General features: G+C 65.6%; 2 protein-coding genes across 5 annotated transcripts; one reads left to right on the plus strand and one right to left on the minus strand.

Moving 5' to 3' along the window:
• Window positions 1-1,889: 1,889 nt before the first annotated feature.
• LOC103126117 (cytochrome P450 1A2) lies at window positions 1,890-8,598 on the minus strand. 2 transcript variants are annotated; one of them, XM_060174241.1, is made up of 7 exons: window positions 8,133-8,598; window positions 5,679-6,615; window positions 5,137-5,248; window positions 4,812-4,901; window positions 3,463-3,586; window positions 3,291-3,377; window positions 1,890-2,342 (listed from the first exon to the last, which is right to left on the minus strand). In XM_060174241.1, the coding sequence occupies exons 2-7, from the start codon at window positions 6,489-6,491 to the stop codon at window positions 2,057-2,059; spliced, it is 1,512 nt and encodes a 503-aa protein (XP_060030224.1). In that variant the 5' UTR covers window positions 6,492-6,615; window positions 8,133-8,598; the 3' UTR covers window positions 1,890-2,056. The 2 variants fall into 2 exon arrangements, with proteins under 2 accessions (XP_060030224.1, XP_060030223.1); XM_060174240.1 differs by lacking the exon at window positions 8,133-8,598 and having other exon boundaries at window positions 5,679-7,137.
• Window positions 8,599-15,855: 7,257 nt separating this feature from the next.
• On the plus strand, window positions 15,856-21,199 carry LOC103126119 (cytochrome P450 1A1). Of its 3 annotated transcripts, none has more exons than XM_060174243.1 (7): window positions 15,856-15,880; window positions 17,561-18,409; window positions 19,342-19,468; window positions 19,654-19,743; window positions 20,128-20,251; window positions 20,337-20,423; window positions 20,603-21,199. In XM_060174243.1, the coding sequence occupies exons 2-7, from the start codon at window positions 17,576-17,578 to the stop codon at window positions 20,886-20,888; spliced, it is 1,548 nt and encodes a 515-aa protein (XP_060030226.1). In that variant the 5' UTR covers window positions 15,856-15,880; window positions 17,561-17,575; the 3' UTR covers window positions 20,889-21,199. The 3 variants fall into 3 exon arrangements, with proteins under 3 accessions (XP_060030226.1, XP_060030228.1, XP_060030225.1); XM_060174242.1 differs by lacking the exon at window positions 15,856-15,880 and adding an exon at window positions 16,061-16,183; XM_060174245.1 differs by lacking the exons at window positions 15,856-15,880; window positions 19,654-19,743 and adding an exon at window positions 16,060-16,183.
• The last annotated feature ends 1,619 nt before the right edge of the window (window positions 21,200-22,818 follow it).

The following is a 22,818-nucleotide window of genomic DNA, read 5'->3' on the forward strand; positions in this document are numbered from 1 at the left end:
TCCCTGTCACCCCAGCTGGCACACCCCTGCTGCCAGCTGGTGGGGGTGGCGTGAGAGCAGAGGGGTGGCGCTTCCTTCCGGCTCGGCTCCTTCTCACGCGATGGGCTGGGCGGAGGGTGGGGGGTTGGCCATTGTTTCCTGCCAGCACCCACCTCTCTTGTTCCCTCCCTCCAGTGGCGAGCAGGGAAGGAAGTGGGCGAGCCCGGCAGGGGAGGGTCCCTGGACGGTCCCACAGAGCCCGCATGCCCTCGCCCTGCCCTGCCCTTCCCATGCTTGTCGTGTGCGTGTGTTGGCGTGTGAGCACACGTGCATGTCGGCGTGTGAATGCGTGTCAGCATATGTGAGCACGTGTGGTGGGGGTCAGTGTGTGAGCACTGGAGCATGCTAGTGCGTGACTATCCTCATGTGTGAGTATGCATGTCTGAGGGTATGTGCACTTACTGAGAGAGTGTGTCCTCATGTGTCAGCATGTGAGTATGCGTGTCTGAGGGTATGTGCACTTACTGAGAGAGAGTGTGTCCTCATGTGTCAGCATGTGAGTATGCGTGTCTGAGGGTATGTGCACTTACTGAGAGAGAGTGTGTCCTCATGTGTCAGCATGTGAGTATGCGTGTCTGAGGGTATGTGCACTTACTGAGAGACAGTGTGTCCTCATGTGTCAGCATGTGAGTATGCGTGTCTGAGGGTATGTGCACTTACTGAGAGAGTGTGTCCTCATGTGTCAGCATGTGAGTATGCGTGTCTGAGGGTATGTGCACTTACTGAGAGACAGTGTGTCTGAGTGTCAGCGTGCCAGTGTGTGCCTGTCTGTCTGGCGGCTGACCCACCTGGAGGTGGCCATCACTGCACAGCCCGGCACTCAGCACTGGGCCAGAGGCCATGCCCCTCTGAGGCCCCTCAGTGTCCCCTCCTGGCCCCTGTGTCCTCTGTGTTCTGTCACTTACCTTTGTCTCCTCATCATGACCCATCCATGTCTCCTCCTGTCTCCTCTGTCCCCACTGTCTCCCCTCTTGTCCCTCGTGTCCCTGGTCCTTTGCCTCAGCCTGCACCAGGCTGCCAGCTTGGAGAAGACTTGAGTGGCTAAGCCTAGCCCGCCAGGCCCTCACAGCCTCCCCGCTTGGAACCTGGCCTGTGGTGTTTCTGCCATCTCAGCATCCCCAGCTGGCATGCAGCTGGGGGACAGGGAACAAGGGGCCGGGACAGAGGGCCGTGTCCAGGGGGCTGGCGGTAGGGCAGCCCTGGCCGGGGTTAAAGGGTGCGTGACAGGGCTGCGGCAGTGACCGTGACTGGGGCCTTGGCTGGGACAGGGGCTGACGGAGGGGTCCTCTGTGAGTGACCCCAGTACCACAGGGCCCCGAGTGCCAGCTCCATCTGACTGCTGAGCAGGGAAATGGGCCTTCAGATGGCAGCCTGGGCCAGGGCAGAGGGGCGGGGACGGTGGCCCTGGGCAGTGAGGCCTTGAGGCCTGGGGTTCAGGGCTCAGCACAGCGCCTTCTCCAGACCTGGTAGAACACGCCTCGAAACCCGCTCCAGGGGCGAGGCTATGGGTTTACACTGCCATGTGCAGGGACCTGGGTTCGAGCCCCAGCTCCCCACAGGAGCACTGAGCAGAGGGCAAGCTTCCTGGGAGGGGAGAGGGGTGCAGCCTTGTCCTGATGCAGCCCCCAAACCTGAAGCGAAACAGCAGAGCATGTGGGTCGAGGCGGGTGGGCAGTGTGGCCCCTGCGGGAGTGTCTGCTGGCTGTGGGGACAGACCAGGATGGCCCAGGAGGTGGGCCCTGTGAGGTGACCAGGCCTGGGGAGCTGAGCGGGGGAAGCAATGCCTGGTGGCCGAGTGGTCACTGCACTGTGCTTACAGCCCCCGGGCAGGGACAGAGGCAGAGGCGTGGCCCTGTGAGAGCACTTTATGTGGTAGTTGTTCCATGATTACATGGGCACAGGGACTAGGGGCAGACGGGCTGGGGCTGGGCATCTAGGGGGCTGGGGCCGCTGTGAGGAAGGGCCTGGGCCCAAAGCTGGTGGGGGCAGGGTCTGCTGGGGGCCCTCTCGGGCGGCGCTAGGCGCGCGGCCAGGCCTGGTAGTAGGGGCAGCGCGCGAGCTTCATGGTCAGCCCGTACACCGGCCTGGCGTCCACCCTCGCGCCCGCGGCCACGCGCAGGCCCAGCCGGTGCAGCAGCAGCGCCAGGAAGAGGAAGAGCTCGGCCCGCGCCAGCCCCTCCCCCACGCAGCGCCTCCGGCCCAGCCCGAACAGCAGCACCTGCTCGGCTAGCGCCCGGTCCACGCGGCCCTCGGAGCCCAGGAAGCGCTCGGGCCGGAAGGCCCCCGGGTCTCCCCACAGCTCCCTGCGGGACAAGGGGACGGGTCAGCGGGTACCCACAGCCCCATGCAGGACAAGGGGACGGATCAGCGGGCACCCACAGCTCCCTGCGGGACAAGGGGACAGGTCAGTGGGCACCCACAGCCCCATGCGGGACAAGGGGACGGATCAGCGGGCACCCACAGCTCCCTGCGGGAAAGGGGACGGGTCAGCGGGTACCCACAGCCCCTGCAGGACAAGGGGACGGGTCAGAGGGCACCCACAGCCCCTGCAGGACAAGGGGACGGGTCAGAGGGCACCCACAGCTCCTGCGGGACAAGGGGACGGGTCAACGGGCACCCACAGCTCCCTGCGGGACAAGGGGACGGGTCAGCGGGCACCCACAGCTCCCTGCGGGACAAGGGGACGGGTCAGCAGGCACCCACAGCTCCCTGCGGGACAAGGGGATGGGTCAGCGGGCACCCACAGCTCCATGTAGGACAAGGGGACGGGTCTGCGGGCACCCACAGCCCCTGCGGGACAAGGGGAGGGTCAGCGGGCACCCACAGCCCCTGCAGGACAAGGGGACGGGTCAGCGGGCACCCACAGCTCCATGCAGGACAAGGGGACGGGTCAGCGGGCACCCACAGCCCCATGCGGGACAAGGGGACGGGTCAGTGGGCACCCACAGCCCCTGCGGGACAAGGGGACGGGTCAGTGGGCACCCACAGCTCCCTGCGGGACAAGGGGACGGGTCAGCGGGCACCCACAGCTCCATGCGGGACAAGGGGACAGGTCAGTGGGCACCCACAGCTCCATGCGGGACAAGGGGATGGATCAGGGGGTACCAACAGCTCCTGCGGGACAAGGGGACGGGTCAGCGGGCATCCACAGCTCCATTCGGGACAAGGGGATGGGTCAGGGGGCACCCACAGCCCCTGCGGGACAGGAAGGGCGAGGTGGGGGTCTGCAGGGTCAGGGTCTGAACACTCACGGGTCGTGGTTGACCTGCCACTGGTTCACGAAGACGCAGGTCCCCTTGGGGATGTAGAAGCCGTTCAGCGTGGTGTCCCGCGTGGTGCTGGGGGGACCCAGAGGGGGCGTCAGCTCGGGGCCTCGGGGTGGGGGGCGGCACCCCCTCCCACCGGCTCAGGCCCAGCCCCCACCTGTGCGGGATGGTGAAGGGCACGAAGGACGAGTGGCGGAAGGTCTCCAGGATGAAGGCCTCCAGGTAGGGCAGCTGGGGCCTGTCAGACAGCCGGGGGCGGCGAGCCCTGCCCACCACAGCATCTGCGCACATGGTGAGGGACCCCAGAGGGTGAGGTACCCAGAGGGTGAGGGACCCAGAGGGTGAGGGTCCCAGAGGGTGAGGGACCCAGAGGGTGAGGGTCCCAGAGGGTGAGGGACCCAGAGGGTGAGAGACCCAGAGGGTGAGGGTCCCAGAGGGTGAGGGACCCAGAGGGTGAGGGACCCAGAGGGTGAGGGACCCCAGAGGGTGAGGGACCCAGAGGGTGAGGGACCCAGAGGGTGAGGGACCCAGAGGGTGAGAGACCCAGAGCGTGAGGGACCCAGAGGGTGAGGGACCCAGTGGGTGAGGGACCCAGAGGGTGAGGGACCCAGAGGGTGAGGGACCCCCCAGAGGGTGAGGGACCCAGAGGGTGAGGGACCCAGAGGGTGAGGGACCCAGAGGGTGAGGGACCCAGTGGGTGAGGGACCCAGAGGGTGAGGGACCCAGAGGGTGAGGGACCCCCCAGAGGGTGAGGGACCCAGAGGGTGAGAGACCCAGAGGGTGAGGGACTCAGTGGGTGAGAGACCCAGAGGGTGAGGGACCCAGAGGGTGAGAGACTCAGAGGGTGAGGGACCCAGAGTGTGAGGGACCCAGAGGGTGAGAGACCCAGAGGGTGAGGGACCCAGAGGGTGAGGGACCCCCCAGAGGGTGAGGGACCCCCCAGAGTGTGAGGGACCCAGAGGGTGAGGGACCCAGAGGGTGAGAGACCCAGAGTGTGAGGGACCCAGAGGGTGAGGGACCCAAAGTGTGAGAGACCCAGAGGGTGAGGGACCCAGAGGGTGAGGGACCCAGAGGGTGAGGGACCCAGAGGGTGAGGGACCCAGAGGGCGAGGGTCCCAGAGGATGAGGGACCCCATAGGGTGAGGGACCCAGAGGGTGAGGGACCCAGAGGGTGAGGGACCCCAGAGGGTGAGGGACCCCAGAGTGTGAGGGACCCAGAGGGTGAGGGACCCAGAGGGTGAGAGACCCAGAGGTGAGGGACCCAGAGTGTGAGGGACCCAGATGGTGAGGGACCCAGAGGGTGAGGGTCCCAGTGGGTGAGGGACCCAGAGGGTGAGGGACCCAGAGGATGAGGGACCCAGAGGATGAGGGACCCAGAGGGTGAGAGACCCAGAGGGTGAGGGACCCTGAGGGAGAGGGACCCCAGAAGGAGAGGGTCCCGACTGCTCACAGGGCATCTATAGACACAGTCGTGGCCCTGCAGGTCCCCAGGGCAGCGCCACCTACCCAGCTCCCTGTGGATCTTCTCCTGCACGTCAGGATGTGTTACCAGGTACAGCAGGCTCCAGGACAGGGCCGTGGTGACCGTGTCAAACCCTGGGGGGGGGGCAGTGAGTATGGGCTGGGAGGGATGGGGGTGGGTGGGGGGCAGGGGGCAGTGAGTACGGGCTGGGAGGGATGGGGGTGGGTGGGGGCCGGGGGCAGTGAGTGGGTGACCGTGGAGGCCAGTGAGGGATGGAGGCCTCGACCCGGGCACAGCTAGGGCCGCTCTGTGAGTGAGGCGGTCGGCTCCTGCAGAGTTGGGAGGGCTGGGGGTCAGGGGGACTCCTACCGGCCCCAAAGATGTCATTGACGAGGTTGACAATCTGGGCCTGTGGGACCAGCCTGCCAGAAGTCTCCATGCTGTGCTTTAGCAGGGCACCCACGAGGTCCTGCACACAGTCCTGGGGGCAGGTTCCCAGTCAGGCCCATGCCCCCAACAGGCTCCCCACCCCACAGCACTTCCCTCACCCCCCAGGGCCGGCTGGGTTTCAGAGGCAGGTGTCAGACACTGGAGCTGGGCTTATCCCCAAGATAGCCTCACAGGGAGGCCAGCCAGTCCCCTGGGGGTTGTGGGGAGAAGCACGGGGAGAGGAGGCGTGGAGAGCAGGGGGGTGGGGGCATGGAGGGAGGGCAAGGAGCAGGGGTGGCTAAGTGAGGGCATGGCCGAGTGGGGGGCTAGGGGAGGCTCAGGGGGCAGGGTTGCGGAGTCATGGAGGGGACAGCGGCGGAGGGTGTCTGAGGGGGGTCGTCGAGTGGGAGGCAGCTGAGTGGGGGCTGGAGCCTGGGGCTGGGAGGGAGGTGTGGAGACTGCGGGAGGAGGCTGGGGGCCACCTTGTTGAACTGTCGCTTGTGCTCCTGCGCTGTCCGCTGCAGGAAGCCGAGGAAGCGCCGGTTGAAGGCCTCGAACCTGCGCAGGCTGGGGCTGGGCAACAGGCGCAGGATGGGCAGGAAGTCGGCAGGGTGGCCCGAGCCGGCCGTCTCCACGAAGTCATGGCTGCCACGCACCAGGGCCAGCATCTCGGGGCTGCCCCTCGGGAAGCGGGCTCCAAAGCACACGGCGCCCACCACGCCGGCCGCCGCCTCGGCCAGCAGTTCGTAGGGGTCGAAGCGGCCAGGCCCCTCCGTGAGCGCCAGGAACCTGGCGGCCAGCGCCTCGGCCTCGCGGGCCACGTGCGTCTCCAGTCGGCTGCAGGCTGCGCCCGGGTCTGCCGCCCCCGAGAAGCCACGCAGGGCGCTCTGGGCCAGGCGGCGCCGCGCCGCCCACACGGGGCCCGAGTCGGGGCTGAAGGTCAGGCTCTGGCCGTCGGCCACCAGCGAGAAGGTGTGCAGCGCTGGCCGGCCCTTGAAGGCGTCGGCCTGGCGCACCAGGGCCTGCCGGATGGCGTGCGGCCCGCCCAGCACCAGCACCGGCGTGAGGCCCAGCCGCACCTGCAGCACCGGGCCGTACCGTTGGCTCAGCCGCGCCAGCGTCTCGTGCGGGGCCCGGCCCAGGGACAGCGCGTGGCCCAGCAGCGGCCAGCCCCAGGGCCCCGGGGGGCTCTGCTGGCCTCGGGGGACCCGTGGCCGCCCGGCCCGCACTGCCCAGAGCACCAGGCAGAAGGTGGCCGCGGCCAGCAGGAGCTCCGTGCCCGAGAAGGGGACCATCCTGGCCAGTTGGGGCAGCTGCTGGAGGTTGGACGGAGGCCGGAGATGCTCGGCTGGACAGAGGCTTGAGACACTGGGGTGGACAGAGGCTGGAGATGCTGGGGCTGGACGGAGGCTGGAGACACTGGGGGGGTTGGACAGAGGCCAAAGATGCTGAGATGGACGGAGGCCCATCAAAACTGGGCATGGGCTGCTGCCACGCACACACCACTCACTGCTCAACTGGCCTCCTCCCATCACCCAGCCACCTACTACCCACTCAGCCCTCCATCCGGTCACTTGACAAACACTGAGCCGTGTTGTCGGCCCCACTGGAAGTCAGAGGTGAAGACCCGTCCCTTCTGGCCCCAGGTCCCAGTACATCATAGCAACAGGCTGGGCAGGGCCCTCAGGGCCTCCCGCTGTACCTGGGGACCCTCCTTGCAGCCTACCCCCGCCATCCATTCTGGACTGTCCACTCAGCCCACCCCTGTCTGTCTACCTCAGTTGTCTGTTTTTGTTTGTTTTTAAGTATATAAATAGTGCTGGGGAGACAGCACAGGATTCTGCCAAAGACTCTCACACCCAAGCTCTGAGGTCTCAGGTTCAGTCCCCAGCACCACCAGCAGCCAGTGCTGAGCCGGGCTCTGGGGAAAAAGGAGGGGAAAAATTCTCTCTCTGGAGTGGTGACACCTTAAGACAGCGGGAAGAAAGCAAACTGACAGGCAGATGTTTATTCAGTCAGGAGGGCTGAGTATGAAGCCCTGGGCCCTCAGGCACAAAGCCTACGTTCAACCCCCAAGGCGTCCCGTGCCAGACGGTCCTCTCTCATAAATAAAACTTCGAACAGTATAGAGGGAGTCGGGCGGTAGCACAGTGGTTAAGCGCATGTAGCGCAAAGCACAAGGACCGGCGTGAGGATCCCTCGGGTTCGAGCCCTCGGCTCCCCACCTGCAGGGGAGTCGCTTCACAGGTGGTGAAGCAGGTCTGCAGGTGTCTGTCTTTCTCTCCCCCTCTCTGTCTTCCCCTCCTCTCTCCATTTCTCTCTGTCCTATCCAACAACAACTACAACAATAATACGTACAACATTAAAACCACAAGGGCAGGGAGTCGGGCTGTAGCGCAGCGGGCTAAGCGCAGGTGGCGCAAAGCACAAGGACCGGCATAAGGATCCCGGTTCGAACCCCGGCTCCCCACCTGCAGGGGAGTCGCTTCACAGGCGGTGAAGCAGGTCTGCAGGTGTCTGTCTTTCTCTCCTCCTCTCTGTCTTCCCCTCCTCTCTCTATTTCTCTCTGTCCTATCCAACAACGACAACAACAATAATAACTACAACAATAAAACAACAAGGGCAACAAAAGGGAATAAATAAATAAAATAAATATTTAAAAAAAAAACCACAAGGGCAACAAAAGGGAATAAATGAATAAATAAATATTAAAAAAATACAGTATGAGAGAGTTCAAGCCTCCACTCTCCACCTGCAGGAGGAAAGCTTCCTAAGTGGTAGAGCAGGTCAGCAAGTGTCTCTCTGTCTCTATCTTCCCTCCCTCTCAATTTCTCTATCTTTTATTTTAATCCCTTTATTTTATTTATTTACTTATTATCGGGTAGGATGAGAGAGAAATCGAGAAGGGAGGGGGAGATAGATAGATAGCTAGATACCTTCAGCCCTGCTCCGCCACTCGACAAGTTCTACGCGTCCATGGGGGAGAGCCAGGGCCATACTGCAGAGGATGCTGGGGCTGCCCATTCACACCCGGGGGGCGGGGGTGGGGTTGGCGCATCCTCCCCACACCCCACACGATGAGAGGGTTTGTCCTGCTCACTCCGGGCTGGGGCCGTGGCCTGGCAGGGGACCCCCAGGCTGGCAGCACATGCAGGCCCTCAGGTAGCCTGTGCATACCGAGAAGTACAGCGGGGGCCGGGGGTCCCCATCATGGCCTACGATGGGGGCGGGGGTCCCCTCCACAGCCCTCTGCTGAAGATGGGGCCAGGAGGTACCTGAGGAGCAGTGAGTGCGCTGCTGGCAGCCAGCTGGGCAGTACCTGCTGGCAGGGCTGTATAAGGACACCCTATCAGATGACCCGGTCACCTGATCTCAGAGCCACCCAGAGAGCTGGGCAGCCCGGGTCCTGGCCGGGAGCCACAGGCTCCTCCCGCCCACCTGGCACCCAGACAGGTGCTGCCCCGGGGGGCGTCCACTCTGTGGGGTCCCGTGTAGTCGGTCCTATCCAGGCTCGAAGGGCATGGCCACGGGCACTGGGGCTTTGGTCCGCCCAGCGCTCCCCACCACACCCGGGGGAGAGACCCAGCACCCAGTGCAGCCCACCCCGTGGGGCTCGGCTCCTGGGACAGGAACTCTGTGCCTCCCATGCCAGCCCGGCTGGTGGATACAAGGAGCTGGGACAGTGGACAGGGCAGCGTCCCCATCAGAGCCTCGGGCAGGGAGGGGTGTAGCTTGGAAAGCCTCCCCCCCATGGCTCTGTCCCCTGCGAGCCCCTCGGTGGCTGTGGGGACCAGCATCTGTGTGCCCACCACACGCAGTGCCTCCCACTGTCCCAGCCCCGCAGCCCCCCACCCCGACACTGGAGATGGATTCTCATGTTCCCGTGGGAGCCGTGGCTCCCAACAGTTGTGTAAGTCACATGCACCTGAGTTGTGGGTCACATGCACCTGAGCCACTCTGCCTCCTCCTACCCTGCCCAGTCCTCTCACCCCTGTCCCGCCTCTCCCCACCCACCCCTGCCCTCTCTCCCACACCCACCCCTGCCCTGCCTCCCCACCCACCCCTGCCCTCTCTCCCACACCCACCCCTGCCTTCCCCTCCAGGGGCAGGGGGCTACCTTCACCTGCCAGGCAGAGGCACGCAGCACCTCCAGCTGGCCCTGACTGGGTGAACATGAGAAGCCACTGGACGGGGCCTGCCTCCATCCTGCCCAGGCCGTGGCCTGCAGGAGCCTTCACATGGGATGGCTCAGTGGATGGATTGCACACCCAAAACCCTGTTCATCTGCAGCTCCTACCAAAAAGGGGCGGAGAGAGTAAGGGAAGAGAGAACGAGAGTGGGAGAGGAAGGGGGGAGGAAAGGGGGAGGGAGAGAGAGAAGGAGGGGGAGGGGAGAGATGGGAGGAGAGAGGGGAGTAGAGGGAGGGGAGAGAAAAGAGAGAGAGGGAGAGAAGGAGAGGGGGAGGGGGAGGGAAAGGGAGAGGGAGACGGAGGAGAGAGAGAAGACTATGGAAAATACCCAGGGTTGCAGGGCTGGGTTTTAATTCTTTCAGTTGCAAGTCCTCAAACCCAACTCCTAGGAGGAGAGGTGGGGGGAGCCCCAAGGGGGAGCAGAGTCCTCTGGACTCCAGACCCGAGGGCCTGAGCCAGGGTCCTCTGTGTGCCCAGGGCCCCCGGGCTTCTGTCTCTTGGGCAAATACAGGAACAAATCTTCAGACACTGAAAAAGAGAGGCCAGAAGTGAAAGGGTGAGGTCTCCCGGGGCCTGAGGCGGGTGGCCCCAGGTGTGTGGCCCCCAGACTGCTCAGAACGCGGCTCAGCTCACGGGCGAGGCTGGAGCCTTCAGGCCTGAAGGGCGATTTCTCCTTTTTTCTTACCTTTCTTTTCTTTTTTTCTAAACCATCCCCCCATTTTTCTATTTGCGATGAATCGTGGGTTACAAGACAGGGTGTGGTTCCCGCCACCCCGGCAGTCCTGTGTTCTCACCCTCCACCTCCCGGAGGGCCGCCATGGTTCTCATAGACCCTAGAAAGTTTCCTGCTGCTGTTTGTTTTTTCAATTCATGTGCTTCAGTTCCCTAGGTTCCACATAAGTAAAGCCATCCATAGGCCCCCAGTGTCCACCACCATGTCCACCCGTGTCCACCCTCACTGCTGGGCCCACAGGGAACCTTGCCCCAGTGTCTTCTCCTGTCCACACGTCCACCTGCGCCAGGACTCTAGAAGAGCAGGAGACTGAGGTCGTCACACCTGACAGGACAGTCCAGGGCTGCCCAAGGGCTCGGCCAGCCACTACCTCTGGGACCCAGAGCCAGGGTCCAGCCCACTGACAGGCCTCATGTCTCCAGACAGCGGTGCGGACATGTGGGAGACAGTGGCTCAGTGTCCTCTCAGAGCTGCACAGATGCCTCCTCCTGGACACGCAGTTGCTCCCTAGCCTCCTCCCTGCACCCCACATGCTCAGCACCTGCTCCCACCCTCCCCACTGACCCCCCTCCCCACTCCCCCACCCTCCTCACTGCCCCACCCTCCCCTCCCTCCTCACTGCTCCTGCCACCACCCCATGCCCCCCAGGCCCCCCCAGCTATCGGCCAGCCAGCCCAGCCAGCGAGCTTCTCACGCAAAGCCAGGACCTTTGACCCCCAGCTTCCAGCAGCTGCAGGCCAAGGTCCTCTACCCACTTGCCCCTCACTGCCCGCTCCAGGGCCCCTGTGCCACGAGTGGTGCCCACCCCCCAGCCCTGCCCTGGGCAAGACAGAGGCAGGTCAGAGCAGAGCACAGCACAGCCATGGGGTTGTGTCAGGTCCATGAGCCCAGGGGAGCACCCAGCCTATGAGATGGGGGGAGCACCCAGCCCCTGAGCCCAGGGGAGCACCCAGCCTGTGAGATGGGGGGAGCACCCAGCCTGTGAGCCCAGGGGAGCACCCAGCCTGTGAGATGGGGAGCACCCAGCCCCTGAGCCCAGAGGGAGCACCCATCCCGTGAGCCCAGGGGGAGCACCCATCCCGTGAGCCCAGAGGGAGCACCCAGCCCCTGAGCCCAGAGGGAGCACCCAGCCCCTGAGCCCAGGGGGAGCACCCGGCCCCTGAGCCCAGGGGGAGAACCCGGCCCCTGAGCCCAGGGGGAGAACCCAGCCCCTGAGCCCAGGGGGAGCACCCAGCCCGTGAGCCCAGAGGGAGCACCCAGCCTGTGAGCCCAGAGGGAGCACCCAGCCTGTGAGCCCAGAGGGAGCACCCGGCCCGTGAGCCCAGGGGGAGCACCCAGCCCCGAGCCCAGGGGGAGCACCCAGCCCGTGAGCCCAGAGGGAGCACCCGGCCCCTGAGCCCAGGGGGAGAACCCAGCCCCTGAGCCCAGGGGGAGCACCCAGCCCGTGAGCCCAGAGGGAGCACCCAGCCTGTGAGCCCAGAGGGAGCACCCAGCCTGTGAGCCCAGAGGGAGCACCCGGCCCCTGAGCCCAGGGGGAGCACCTACAGCAGTGCTGGGACAGAGCCCAGGCCGCCAGGCCCTCAGGTCCCTGTGCATTACAGCTGTCATCTCTCCAGCCCAATTTTTAAAAGTAGAAGAGGGGAGGAGGGGAGAGAGAGGAGGGAAGGAGGGAGGGGAAGAGGGCACCATCATGCCACTGTCTGAGCCTAGGAGCCTGAGCTTGACAGCCTGGCTCTTCTTCCTCTGTGCCACCTCCCAGGCCACTCCAACCCCATTTTTCTTTTCTTTTCTTTTCTTTTCTTTTCTTTTCTTTTCTTTTCTTTTCTTTTTTTTTTCCCTCCAGGGTTATTGCTGGGCTCGGTGCCTGCACCATGAATCCACCGCTCCTGGAGGCCATTTTTCCCCCTTTTTGTTGCCCTAGTTGTTGCAGCCTCGTTGCGGTTATTATTGCCATTGTTGACGTTGCTTTGTTGTTGGATAGGACAGAGAGAAATGGAGAGAGGAGGGAAGACAGAGAGGGGGAGAGAAAGACAGACACCTGCAGACCTGCTTCACCACCTGTGAAGCGACTCCCCTGCAGGTGGGGAGCTGGGGGCTCCAACCGGGATCCTTACGCCGGTCCCTGCGCTTTGCACCACGTGCGCTTAACCCGCTGCACCACCCCCCGACCCCCTATTTTCTATTTTTTAAGAGTGAGAGGAGAGACAACAAGGCGGCACCCACCATCCTTGTCTCTGTCCACAATGCCCCTAGTGGAAGGCAGCATTCACCTGCTGGGCAGCCAGCCTCACTAGGCCTGTGGGTGAAGGAGAGGGAGCAAAAAGCAGCCTGGTAGAGAGGGTGTCCTGAGTCCTGGGTCCTGGGGGAGGGCCTGGGGCTGGGGGCTGGGGGCTGGCCTGTTGTGAGGAGGAGGCTGAGGGAGGGCCTGGGGCTGGGGGCTGGGGGTGGGCCTGTTGTGAGGAGGAGGCTGGGGGAGGGCCTGGGGTTGGGGGGCTGGTGGAGGGCCAGGGCTGGGGTTCTACTGGAGGGCCTGGGACTGGAGGCCTAGTGGAGGGCCTGGGATTGGGTGTCTCGGAGCGGGCCTGCAGCTTGTTGGCTGGGTCAGGATTTAGGATTGTTGGTACTGGGGTGGGCCTGGGGCCTGGGGCGTCTGTCGAGGCTGAGGGAGGGACCGGGCCTGGGGGCTGGGGGTGGGCCTGTTGTGAGGAGGAGGCTGGTGGAGGGCCTGGGGCTGGGGGTCCTGGGTGAGGGCCTAGAACTGAGGGGCTGGGGGACGGCCTGAGCTGGGGAGCTGGGGGATGGCCTGGGGATGGGGGCTCTTTGGCTGGGGCTGGGGCTGGGCCTGGTGGTGCTGAGGGTGGCTCTTGGGCTGGGTGCTGTGGGAAGGGCTGGGACTGTGGAGGTGGGTGAGGGCCTGGTGCCTGTTGGCTGAGGCTGGGTCTAGGACTGGTGGTGCTGGGGAGGGCCTGGGCTGGGGGTCTGGTGGGGGGACTGGGATTGGGGGGCTGGTGGAGGGCCAGGGCTGGGGTTCTGTTGGAGGGCCTGGGACTGGAGGCCTAGTGGAAGGCTTGGTCTGGGATTCTGGTGGAGTGCCTGGTGTTGGGGGCTGGTGAGGGCCTGGGATTAGGGAGCTGATGAAGGGCCTGAATTGGGGGGCTGCTGAGGGCCTGGGATTAGGGAGCTGATGAAGGGCCTGAATTGTGGGGCTGGTGAGTGCCTGGGATTTGGGAGCTGATGAAGGGCCTGAATTGGGGGGCTGGTGGAGGGCCTGGGGTTGGGGGTCTGGGAGTGGGCCTGCAGCTTGTTGGCTGGGTCTGGGCCTAGGACTGTTGGTTTTGGGGTGGGCCTGGGGCGTCTGTCAAGGCTGAGGGAGGGACTGGGGCTGGGGGCTGGGGGCTGGCCTGAGCTGAAGAGCTGGGGGATGGCCTGGGGATGGGAGGCTGGTTGGCTAGGGCTGGGGCTGGGCCTGGTGGTGCTGAGGGTGGCTCTGGGGCTGGGTGCTGTGGGAAGGGCTGGGACTGTGGAGGTGGGTGAGGGCCTGGTGCCTGTTGGCTGAGGCTGGGTCTAGGACTGGTGGTGCTGGGGAGGGCCTGGGCTGGGGGTCTGGTGGGGGGACTGGGATTGGGGGGCTGGTGGAGGGCCAGGGCTGGGGTTCTGTTGGAGGGCCTGGGACTGGAAGCCTAGTGGAAGGCTTGGTCTGGGATTCTGGTGGAGTGCCTGGTGTTGGGGGCTGGTGAGGGCCTGGGATTAGGGAGCTGATAAAGGGCCTGAATTGAGGGCCTGGTGCCTGTTGGCTGGGGCTGGGGCTGGGCCTGGTGGTGCTGGGGGTGGCTCTGGGGCTGGGTGCTGTGGGAAGGGCTGGGACTGTGGAGGTGGGTGAGGGCCTGGTGCCTGTTGGCTGAAGCTGGGTCTAGGACTGGTGGTGCTGGCGAGGGCCTGGGCTGGGGGTCTGGTGGAGGGCCTGAGATTGGGGGGCTGGTGGAGGGCCTGGGACTGGGGTCCTGGTGGAGGACCTTGGATTGGGGGTCTGGTTCAGGGTTTGGGATTGGGGGGTTTGTGAAGAGTCTGGGATTGAGGGGGTGGTGGAGGGCCTGGGATAGGGGGGCTGGTTGAGGGCCTGGGATTGGGGCTTTTGTGAGGGCCTGGGGTTGGGGGGCTGGTGGAGGGCCAGGGCTGGGGTTCTGTTGGAGGGCCTGGGACTGGAGGCCTAGTGGAAGGCTTGGTCTGGGATTCTGGTGGAGTGCCTGGTGTTGGGGGCTGGTGAGGGCCTGGGATTAGGGAGCTGATGAAGGGCCTGAATTGGGGGGCTGCTGAGGGCCTGGGATTAGGGAGCTGATGAAGGGCCTGAATTGTGGGGCTGGTGAGTGCCTGGGATTTGGGAGCTGATGAAGGGCCTGAATTGGGGGGCTGGTGGAGGGCCTGGGGTTGGGGGTCTGGGAGTGGGCCTGCAGCTTGTTGGCTGGGTCTGGGCCTAGGACTGTTGGTTTTGGGGTGGGCCTGGGGCGTCTGTCAAGGCTGAGGGAGGGACTGGGGCTGGGGGCTGGGGGCTGACCTGAGCTGAAGAGCTGGGGGATGGCCTGGGGATGGGAGGCTGGTTGGCTAGGGCTGGGGCTGGGCCTGGTGGTGCTGGTTGAGGTTCTGGGCTGGGCGTCTGGTGCATGCCTGGGATGGGGCTCTGGCAGAGTGCCTGGGATGGGGGGCCTGTTGGAGTGTCTGGGCTGTGGTTCTGGTGTGTCTGGTTCTGGAAGGCCTGTATTGGTGGACTGGTGGAGGGCCTGGGATTGGGGGCCTAATGGAGGGCCTGTGCTGGGTTTCTTGTAGACGGCCTGAGATTGGGGTTTGGTAGAGCACCTGGATTAGGGGGCTGATGAAGGGCCTGGGGCTGGGGGCCTAGTGGAGGGCCTGGGATTGGGGGTCTGGGAGTGGGCCTGCAGCTTGCTGGCTGGGTCTGGGCCTAGGACTGTTGGTACTGGGGTGGGCCTGGGGCTTGGGGGTCTGTCGAGGCTGAGAGAGGGCCTGGGATTTGGGGCTGGGGGGTCTGGGTAGGGAAACTGGGTGGAGAGCCAGGGGCTGGGTGGTCTGTGTAAGGGGCTGGGGGAAGCCAGGGGCTGGGGGGCTGTGTAGGGGGGCTGGGTGGAGAGCCAGGGGCTGGGGGGGCTGTGGAGGGAAACTGGGGGAAGCCAGGGGCTGGGGGGGTCTGGGTAGGGGGGCTGGGTGGGGAGCCAGGGACTAGGGGGTCTGGGTAGGGGGGCTGGGTGGAGAGCCAGGGACTGGGGGGCTGTGTAGGGAAACTGGGGGAAGCCAGGGGCTGGGGGGGTCTGGGTAGGGGGGCTGGGTGGGGAGCCAGGGACTAGGGGGGCTGGGTAGGGGGGCTGGGTGGAGAGCCAGGGACTGGGGGGGCTGTGTAGGGGAACTGGGGGAAGCCAGGGGCTGGGGGGGGTCTGGGTAGGGGGGCTGGGACTGGGAGGTTAAGGGGGTAAAAGTCAGCTGCTTTGCTGGCTCAGGCCAGGGAGCACGTCCTGTTTCTGGAGGTCTCCCCCGGGCACCCCACACTGGCATGACACGCGCCTGTGTCAGCTCCCATGCTCCCTCGCCTGCCTCCTTTACAGGGGACCCTGGGGAGTCTGGGAGGTCAGCGGGGAGTGCGTGGTCCAGGGCGCTGCGTGTCCAGCAGCGGGTGTGACGGCCTGGCTCAGCATGCAACCTCTTCCTCTCGCGTGCCGGGACCCGTGCCCAGCCGGAGCTTCTCACGCAAGTCCAGGTGGGCGGGGATGGCCGCTGACCTCTGCCCCCAGGGCTGTGCCTGCTCACCCGCCCCCGGGAGCTCTGGAAAGCGCCTCCAGTAGGCAGGCCCCCCTGATGTCTGGAGTTCACCTTGACCCACAGGGAGGGGGAGGGGCCGTGAGGGTGGGGGTCTGGACGAGCGCCGGGAACTCCCAAGCCCAGTCTGTGCTGCCCCCTCTCCCTCACCACAGTCTGGGAGGGGCTCCCTGGGGGCGTGGCCACTGGCTCCTATAAAGGTGGCCTCAGCCCCAGCCCTGCGCTCCAGCCTCTTGAGCCTCAGGTGAGCACTGGGGTCTTGCCCCCCCAGGAAAAGGGGTGCTTCCAGCCTGCTCTGGCCCCACTGCCCCGGAGGCCACAGGCACTTCTCGTGGGACCTGTGGAGCGAGGGCAGGTGCTGGGAGGCTGGCGGTGCTCTGGGGGCAGCTGTGCCCATCTTCCCAAGGGCCTGCCTGCTGCCCCCACTGTGGCCCTGGGAGGGGCCAGTCCTCAGCCGGAGGCCTCTGGACACCTGCTAGCTGCTTGTGGGGGCAGCTGGGAAGGGGGCGATCTGTTTTCTGGTAGGGGATGTCACCTGAGCCATGGGACCAGCTCCTCCAGGAGACCTCTCTGGACGTTGGCATGGTTTTTGGATATAAACCTCACAAACACCCCTGCCCAATGGGTCTTCTGCAGGGTAACCCCAGTAGCAAGATGCTGAGCTCCTCATGGGACCTGGGTCTCTCCTGTGGTGCAGCTGGCACCCAACTGGCATCCCTTAGAGGGTAGAACCATCCCTCCCACAGCCAGAAAGCCCGAGTTCCTGGAGTTTAGGGGGCTAGCATGCAGTGGGGGGCTGGCATGGTAGGGGGCCGACATGCAGTGGGGGGCTGGTATGCAGGGGGCTGGTATGCAGTGGAGGTTGGCATGTGGTAGGGGCTGGCATGCAGTGTGGTGGGCCTGGCTTGTGGGGGCTTGCATGTGCTATGGGGGGTTCCAGAAGTGTCACCAGCTATGGAGACCTGGCCTTGGTCTGGCCTCCACTGGCCATTTCTTCAGTCCTGGGCTCTGGAACCCTCTATGTCCTGCTCCCGCTGGAGGGTCTGGGGGCAGCCACGCATGTAGAGACAGCCCCTCATGTCCCACAGACCTGCGGCTTTTAACCAAGGACTCAGTGGGTTGGGGGGGTGCTGAGCAGTGGGATGTCCCAGGAGTGAGGACCTAGCAGGATGGGTAGAGACACCTGCTGGCTGCCAGTGGGCTCTGAGTTCAGGCTGCCAGTAGTACTGGGGTGCAGGGCAACGGGCATGGGGTGTTCCCCAGGATCCAGGGGACCTGGGTGCCTGGCTGCAGCACAGGATGGTGACAGGCCGGGCTCAGCCTGGTGCGAGCTTCTCTCAGGCTTTGTGGCAAAGCTGATTTGAGGGAACCATGAAGTGGGGGTGGGGGGTCCAGGAGACGCTTGCCATGGAGCACAGACCTGCTGGGGGTAGGGCCTGAGCCCCGGCAAATGACTGGGTCCCAGCTCAGTGTGAATCACCGTGAGATCCTTGGCACCTGTGACTCCAGGGTCACGTCCCCTCCCCCACTGACCGTGAGCCTTAGGGATGAGGCCTCCTGCCCTTGGTGGGTGGACACGGAGCCCTTGCCTCCAGCTGATGCCCACCCCCTTCCCCCACAGCCACCTGAGCCCACCATGTCGTCCCCACCTGGACTCTCAGTCCCCTTCTCGGGCACGGAGCTCCTGCTGGCCGCGGCCACCTTCTGCCTGGTGCTCTGGGCAGTGCGGGCCGGGCGGCCACGGGTCCCCCGAGGCCAGCAGAGCCCCCCGGGGCCCTGGGGCTGGCCGCTGCTGGGCCACGCGCTGTCCCTGGGCCGGGCCCCGCACGAGACGCTGGCGCGGCTGAGCCAACGGTACGGCCCGGTGCTGCAGGTGCGGCTGGGCCTCACGCCGGTGCTGGTGCTGGGCGGGCCGCACGCCATCCGGCAGGCCCTGGTGCGCCAGGCCGACGCCTTCAAGGGCCGGCCGGCGCTGCACACCTTCTCGCTGGTGGCCGACGGCCAGAGCCTGACCTTCAGCCCCGACTCGGGCCCCGTGTGGGCGGCGCGGCGCCGCCTGGCCCAGAGCGCCCTGCGTGGCTTCTCGGGGGCGGCAGACCCGGGCGCAGCCTGCAGCCGACTGGAGACGCACGTGGCCCGCGAGGCCGAGGCGCTGGCCGCCAGGTTCCTGGCGCTCACGGAGGGGCCTGGCCGCTTTGACCCCCACCGCTCCCTGCTGGTGTCTGTCACCAACGTCATCTGCGCCATCTGCTTTGGCCGCCGCTATGACCATGAGGACCAGGAGCTGCTCGGCCTGATCGACCTGGGAAACGAGTTCGGAGAGTCGGCTGCCTCAGGGAACCTGGCCGACTTCCTGCCCATCCTGCGTCTGCTGCCCAACCGTGCCCTGAGCAGGTTCCGAGAAATCAACAGGAGGTTCCATGACTTTGTGCAGCAGATCCTCAGGGAACACTACAGGACCTTCGAGAAGGTAGGCAGGGCAGGGCTGGGGCAGGGCTGGGGCAGGGCTGGGGCAGGATGGGGCAGGGATGGGGCAGGGCTGGGGCAGGATGGGGCAGGGCTGGGGCAGGGCTGGGGCAGGATGGGGCAGGGCTGGGGCAGGGCTGGGGCAGGATGGGGCAAGGATGGGGCAGGGCTGGGGCAGGGCTGGGGCAGGGCTGGGGCAGGGCTGGGGCAGGATGGGGCAAGGATGGGGCAGGATGGGGTAGGGCTGGGGCAGGATTGGGCAGGGCTGGGGCAGGATGGGGCAGGGTGGGGCAGAATTGGGGCAGGTTGTGGCAGGGCTGGGGCAGGGCTGTTGTAGGTTGGTTGGTGGGGAGCTGGGGCAGGGCTGTGGCAGATTTGGGGCCGGATGGGGCAAGCCTGGGGCTGGATGGGGCAGCATGGGGCAGAGGTGGGGTTGGCTTGGGCAGGAGAGGGGAAGCCTGTGGTTGGATGGGGCAGAGTTGTGGAGGGCTGGGGCAGGAGGAGGCATTGCTGGGGCAGGGCGGGTAAAGGGTTGGGCAGGGCTGTGGGGTGTTGGCAATTGTGGGACAGGACTGGAGTTGGTTGTGGCCTGGCTGGGGCAGTGAGCAGGATGGAGCAGAACCTAGCTGTGTTGGGGCACAACAGAGGCACGGCTGTGGCAGGACGCGGCAGGCCTGAGTGGGGCGGGAGCAGGGCTGCATAGGGACAGGCAAGGTGGCCAGCCCTCACCACGTATGAGCAGACTGGGCATCTGCAGCAGGGTGTGGAGGCATCTTGTCAGGACCTGGAGCTCTGGGCGACCCACACCCACCTCATGGTGTCCGCACTGCTGTCCCGGGGGACAGGGAAGGGGACAGGTGCAGTGGCGGGAATCCAGGGCAGGCGGGAGACAGGGAGGGGAGGATGGGGCTTAGAGTCCTCTCACTGCCCCCCAAGGGCCACATCCGGGACGTCACGGACAGCCTCATAGAGCACTGCCAGGACCGGAAGCTGGACGAGAACGCCAACCTGCAGCTGCCCGATGAGAAGATCATCAGTGTGGTCATGGACCTCTTCGGGGCAGGTGCGTGGCCAGCACTCGGGGCCCAGAATGCCCCACTCCACCAGTCATATACCCAAGATGCCACTCACTGCCCCAACTGCCCTCTAGACACCCACTCACTGCCCTGCTCTCCCCACCCACAACTGCCCCCCGGCGCCGCACCACCCCCATCCCTCCCAGCCCATACTCACTGCCCCCCCCCACAGGGTTTGACACGGTCACCACGGCCCTGTCCTGGAGCCTGCTGTACCTGGTGACACATCCTGACGTGCAGGAGAAGATCCACAGGGAGCTGGGTAGGTGGCGCTGCCCTGGGGACCTGCAGGGCCACGACTGTCTCTACAGATGCCCTGTGAGCAGTCGGGACCCTCTCCTTCTGGGGTCTCTCACCCTCTGGGTCCCTCACCCTCTGGGTCCCTCACCCTCTGGGTCCCTCACCCTCTGGGTCCCTCACACTCTGGGGGGTCCCTCACCCTCTGGGTCCCTCACCCTCTGGGTCCCTCACCCTCTGGGTCTCTCACCCTCTGGGTCCCTCACCCTCTGGGGGGTCCCTCACCCTCTGGGACCCTCACCCTCTGGGTCCCTCACCCTCTGGGTCCCTCACCCTCTGGGACCCTCACCCTCTGGGTCCCTCACCCTCTGGGTCCCTCACCCTCTGGGGTCCCTCACCATGTGCGCAGATGCTGTGGTGGGCAGGGCTCGCCGCCCCCGGCTGTCTGACAGGCCCCAGCTGCCCTACCTGGAGGCCTTCATCCTGGAGACCTTCCGCCACTCGTCCTTCGTGCCCTTCACCATCCCGCACAGGTGGGGGCTGGGCCTGAGCCGGTGGGAGGGGGTGCCGCCCCCCACCCCGAGGCCCCGAGCTGACGCCCCCTCTGGGTCCCCCCAGCACCACGCGGGACACCACGCTGAACGGCTTCTACATCCCCAAGGGGACCTGCGTCTTCGTGAACCAGTGGCAGGTCAACCACGACCCGTGAGTGTTCAGACCCTGACCCTGCAGACCCCCACCTCGCCCTTCCTGTCCCGCATGGGGCTGTGGGTGCCCACTGACCTGTCCCCTTGTCCCGCAGGGAGCTGTGGGTGCCCGCTGATCCGTCCCCTTGTCCTGCATGGGGCTGTGGGTACCCGCTGACCCGTCCCCTTGTCCCGCAGGGAGCTGTGGGGAGACCCGGGGGCCTTCCGGCCCGAGCGCTTCCTGGGCTCCGAGGGCCGCGTGGACCGGGCGCTAGCCGAGCAGGTGCTGCTGTTCGGGCTGGGCCGGAGGCGCTGCGTGGGGGAGGGGCTGGCGCGGGCCGAGCTCTTCCTCTTCCTGGCGCTGCTGCTGCACCGGCTGGGCCTGCGCGTGGCCGCGGGCGCGAGGGTGGACGCCAGGCCGCTGTACGGGCTGACCATGAAGCTCGCGCGCTGCCCCTACTACCAGGCCTGGCCGCGCGCCTAGCGCCGCCCCGAGAGGGCCGCAGATGCCGCGGGAGAGGGCCGCCAGCTTTGGGATCACACGGCCCGCACGGACAGACAGACGGACAGACGTATGGGGCCTGCAGGCCGGGGAGGCTCGGCAGAAGCCCCAGCGTCCGGAGAAGCTTCATGCGCTGGGGCCGTCCGGCCCCCTGACAGCTGTGGAGCTGGGCGCGGCGCCCAGGCTGTGCCGGGGGAGCACTGTGGGGGGCATGTGGGGAGCACTATGGACACTTCTGGACAACTGTGGGGAGCACTGAGGGCCTGCGAAGGACTGCTGTGGAGGAGCACTGAGGGGAGCACTGTGGGGAGTATGTGAGGAGCACTGAGGGGAGCACTGAGGGGGAGCACTGTGGGAAGTATGTGAGGAGCACTGAGGGGAGCACTGAGGGGGAGCACTGTGGGAAGTATGTGAGGAGCACTGAGGGGAGTACTGAGGGGGAGCACTGAGGGGAGCACTGAGGGGAGCACTGAGGGGAGCACTGAGGGGAGCACTGTGGGAAGTATGTTAGGAGCACTGAGGGGAGTACTGAGGGGGAGCACTGAGGGGAGCACTGAGGGGAGCACTGAGGGGAGCACTGTGGGAAGTATGTTAGGAGCACTGAGGGGAGCACTGTGGGGAGTATGTTAGGAGCACTGAGGGGGAGCACTGTGGGGAGTATGTTAGGAGCACTGAGGGGAGCACTGAGGGGAGCACTGAGGGGGAGCACTGAGGGGGAGCACTGTGGGAAGTATGTGAGGAGCACTGAGGGGAGCACAGAGGGGAGCACTGAGGGGAGCACTGTGGGAAGTATGTTAGGAGCACTGAGGGGGAGCACTGTGGGGAGTATGTTAGGAGCACTGAGGGGAGCACTGAGGGGAGCACTGAGGGGGAGCACTGAGGGGGAGCACTGTGGGAAGTATGTGAGGAGCACTGAGGGGAGCACAGAGGGGAGCACTGAGGGGAGCACTGTGGGAAGTATGTTAGGAGCACTGAGGGGAGCACTGAGGGGGAGCACTGTGGGAAGTATGTGAGGAGCACTGAGGGGAGCACTGAGGGGAGCACTGAGAGGGAGCACTGAGGGCAGCACTGTGGGAAGTATGTTAGGAGCACTGAGGGGAGCACTGAGGGGAGCACTGAGGGGAGCACTGAGGGGAGCACTGAGGGGGAGCACTGTGGGAAGTATGTGAGGAGCACTGAGGGGAGCACTGTGGGAAGTATGTGAGGAGCACTGAGGGGAGCACTGTGGGGAGTATGTGAGGAGCACTGAGGGGAGCACTGAGGGGAGCACTGAGGGGGAGCACTGTGGGAAGTATGTGAGGAGCACTGAGGGGAGCACCGTGGGGCCTCCGTCTGACCGTCTGTCCGGAAGGGGCCTAGGGGAGCCACGTGACGCCCACCTCCTTGCTGCCCCGCCCGCTGCCTGAGGAGCCCAAGATGCGAGGTGCCGGCCAGGTCCACTCAGCAGGAAGTTGCCGGCTGCCCACTGTGGCCCGCCCCACCGTGTCACCACATCCAGGGGCACCCAGGACGCCCCCAACGGACCCGGTCCACGTCAGCTGGGCGGGCGAGGGGGACACCCAGGAGACCCTGCCCCCACAATGGCCAGTCCACACGCACCTGTCAGAGCGACTTCCCACTGCTGCCCGGGTTCGGGACCGCATGGCAGGGCGCAGCTGCTGACCGGCCGCGAGTCGGGAATAAACGCCTGCTCCTCGCAGTCAGTGTCGGTTAATGGCGGCGGCTGAGCGGGAGCCTGGCAGCCTCTGCTGTGGGGCGTTGCAGGATGCTGCTGCCCTCGAAGGGGAGGGAGGGTGCTGTGGGGGGGCGGCCAGTCGGGGGTCAGTCAGTCGGGGTGTCAGTCCAGGTGGTCAGTCAGAGAACTCAGACACTTGGGGGGTCAGTCAGAAAGCGGTCATTCAGGAGGGGCTCA

Source organism: Erinaceus europaeus, chromosome 16 (assembly GCF_950295315.1).
Source record: "Erinaceus europaeus chromosome 16, mEriEur2.1, whole genome shotgun sequence".
Classification (NCBI taxonomy): Eukaryota; Metazoa; Chordata; class Mammalia; order Eulipotyphla; family Erinaceidae; genus Erinaceus; species Erinaceus europaeus.

What these genes read in the sequence shown, in the direction of transcription:
- LOC103126117 (XM_060174240.1), bottom strand. Translation starts at nt 6,728, where the DNA reads ATGGGAGGAGGCCAGTTGAGCAGTGAGTGGTGTGTGCGTGGCAGCAGC. An exon ending in GAAGATCCACAGGGAGCTGG is followed by an intron (nt 3,587 to 4,811) that starts GTAGGTGGCGCT and finishes CCATGTGCGCAG; the next exon opens with ATGCTGTGGTGGGCAGGGCT. An exon ending in CCCTTCACCATCCCGCACAG is followed by an intron (nt 3,378 to 3,462) that starts GTGGGGGCTGGG and finishes GGGTCCCCCCAG; the next exon opens with CACCACGCGGGACACCACGC.
- LOC103126119 (XM_060174243.1), top strand. Translation starts at nt 17,576, where the DNA reads ATGTCGTCCCCACCTGGACTCTCAGTCCCCTTCTCGGGCACGGAGCTC. An exon ending in ACTACAGGACCTTCGAGAAG is followed by an intron (nt 18,410 to 19,341) that starts GTAGGCAGGGCA and finishes CTGCCCCCCAAG; the next exon opens with GGCCACATCCGGGACGTCAC. An exon ending in TGGCAGGTCAACCACGACCC is followed by an intron (nt 20,424 to 20,602) that starts GTGAGTGTTCAG and finishes CTTGTCCCGCAG; the next exon opens with GGAGCTGTGGGGAGACCCGG.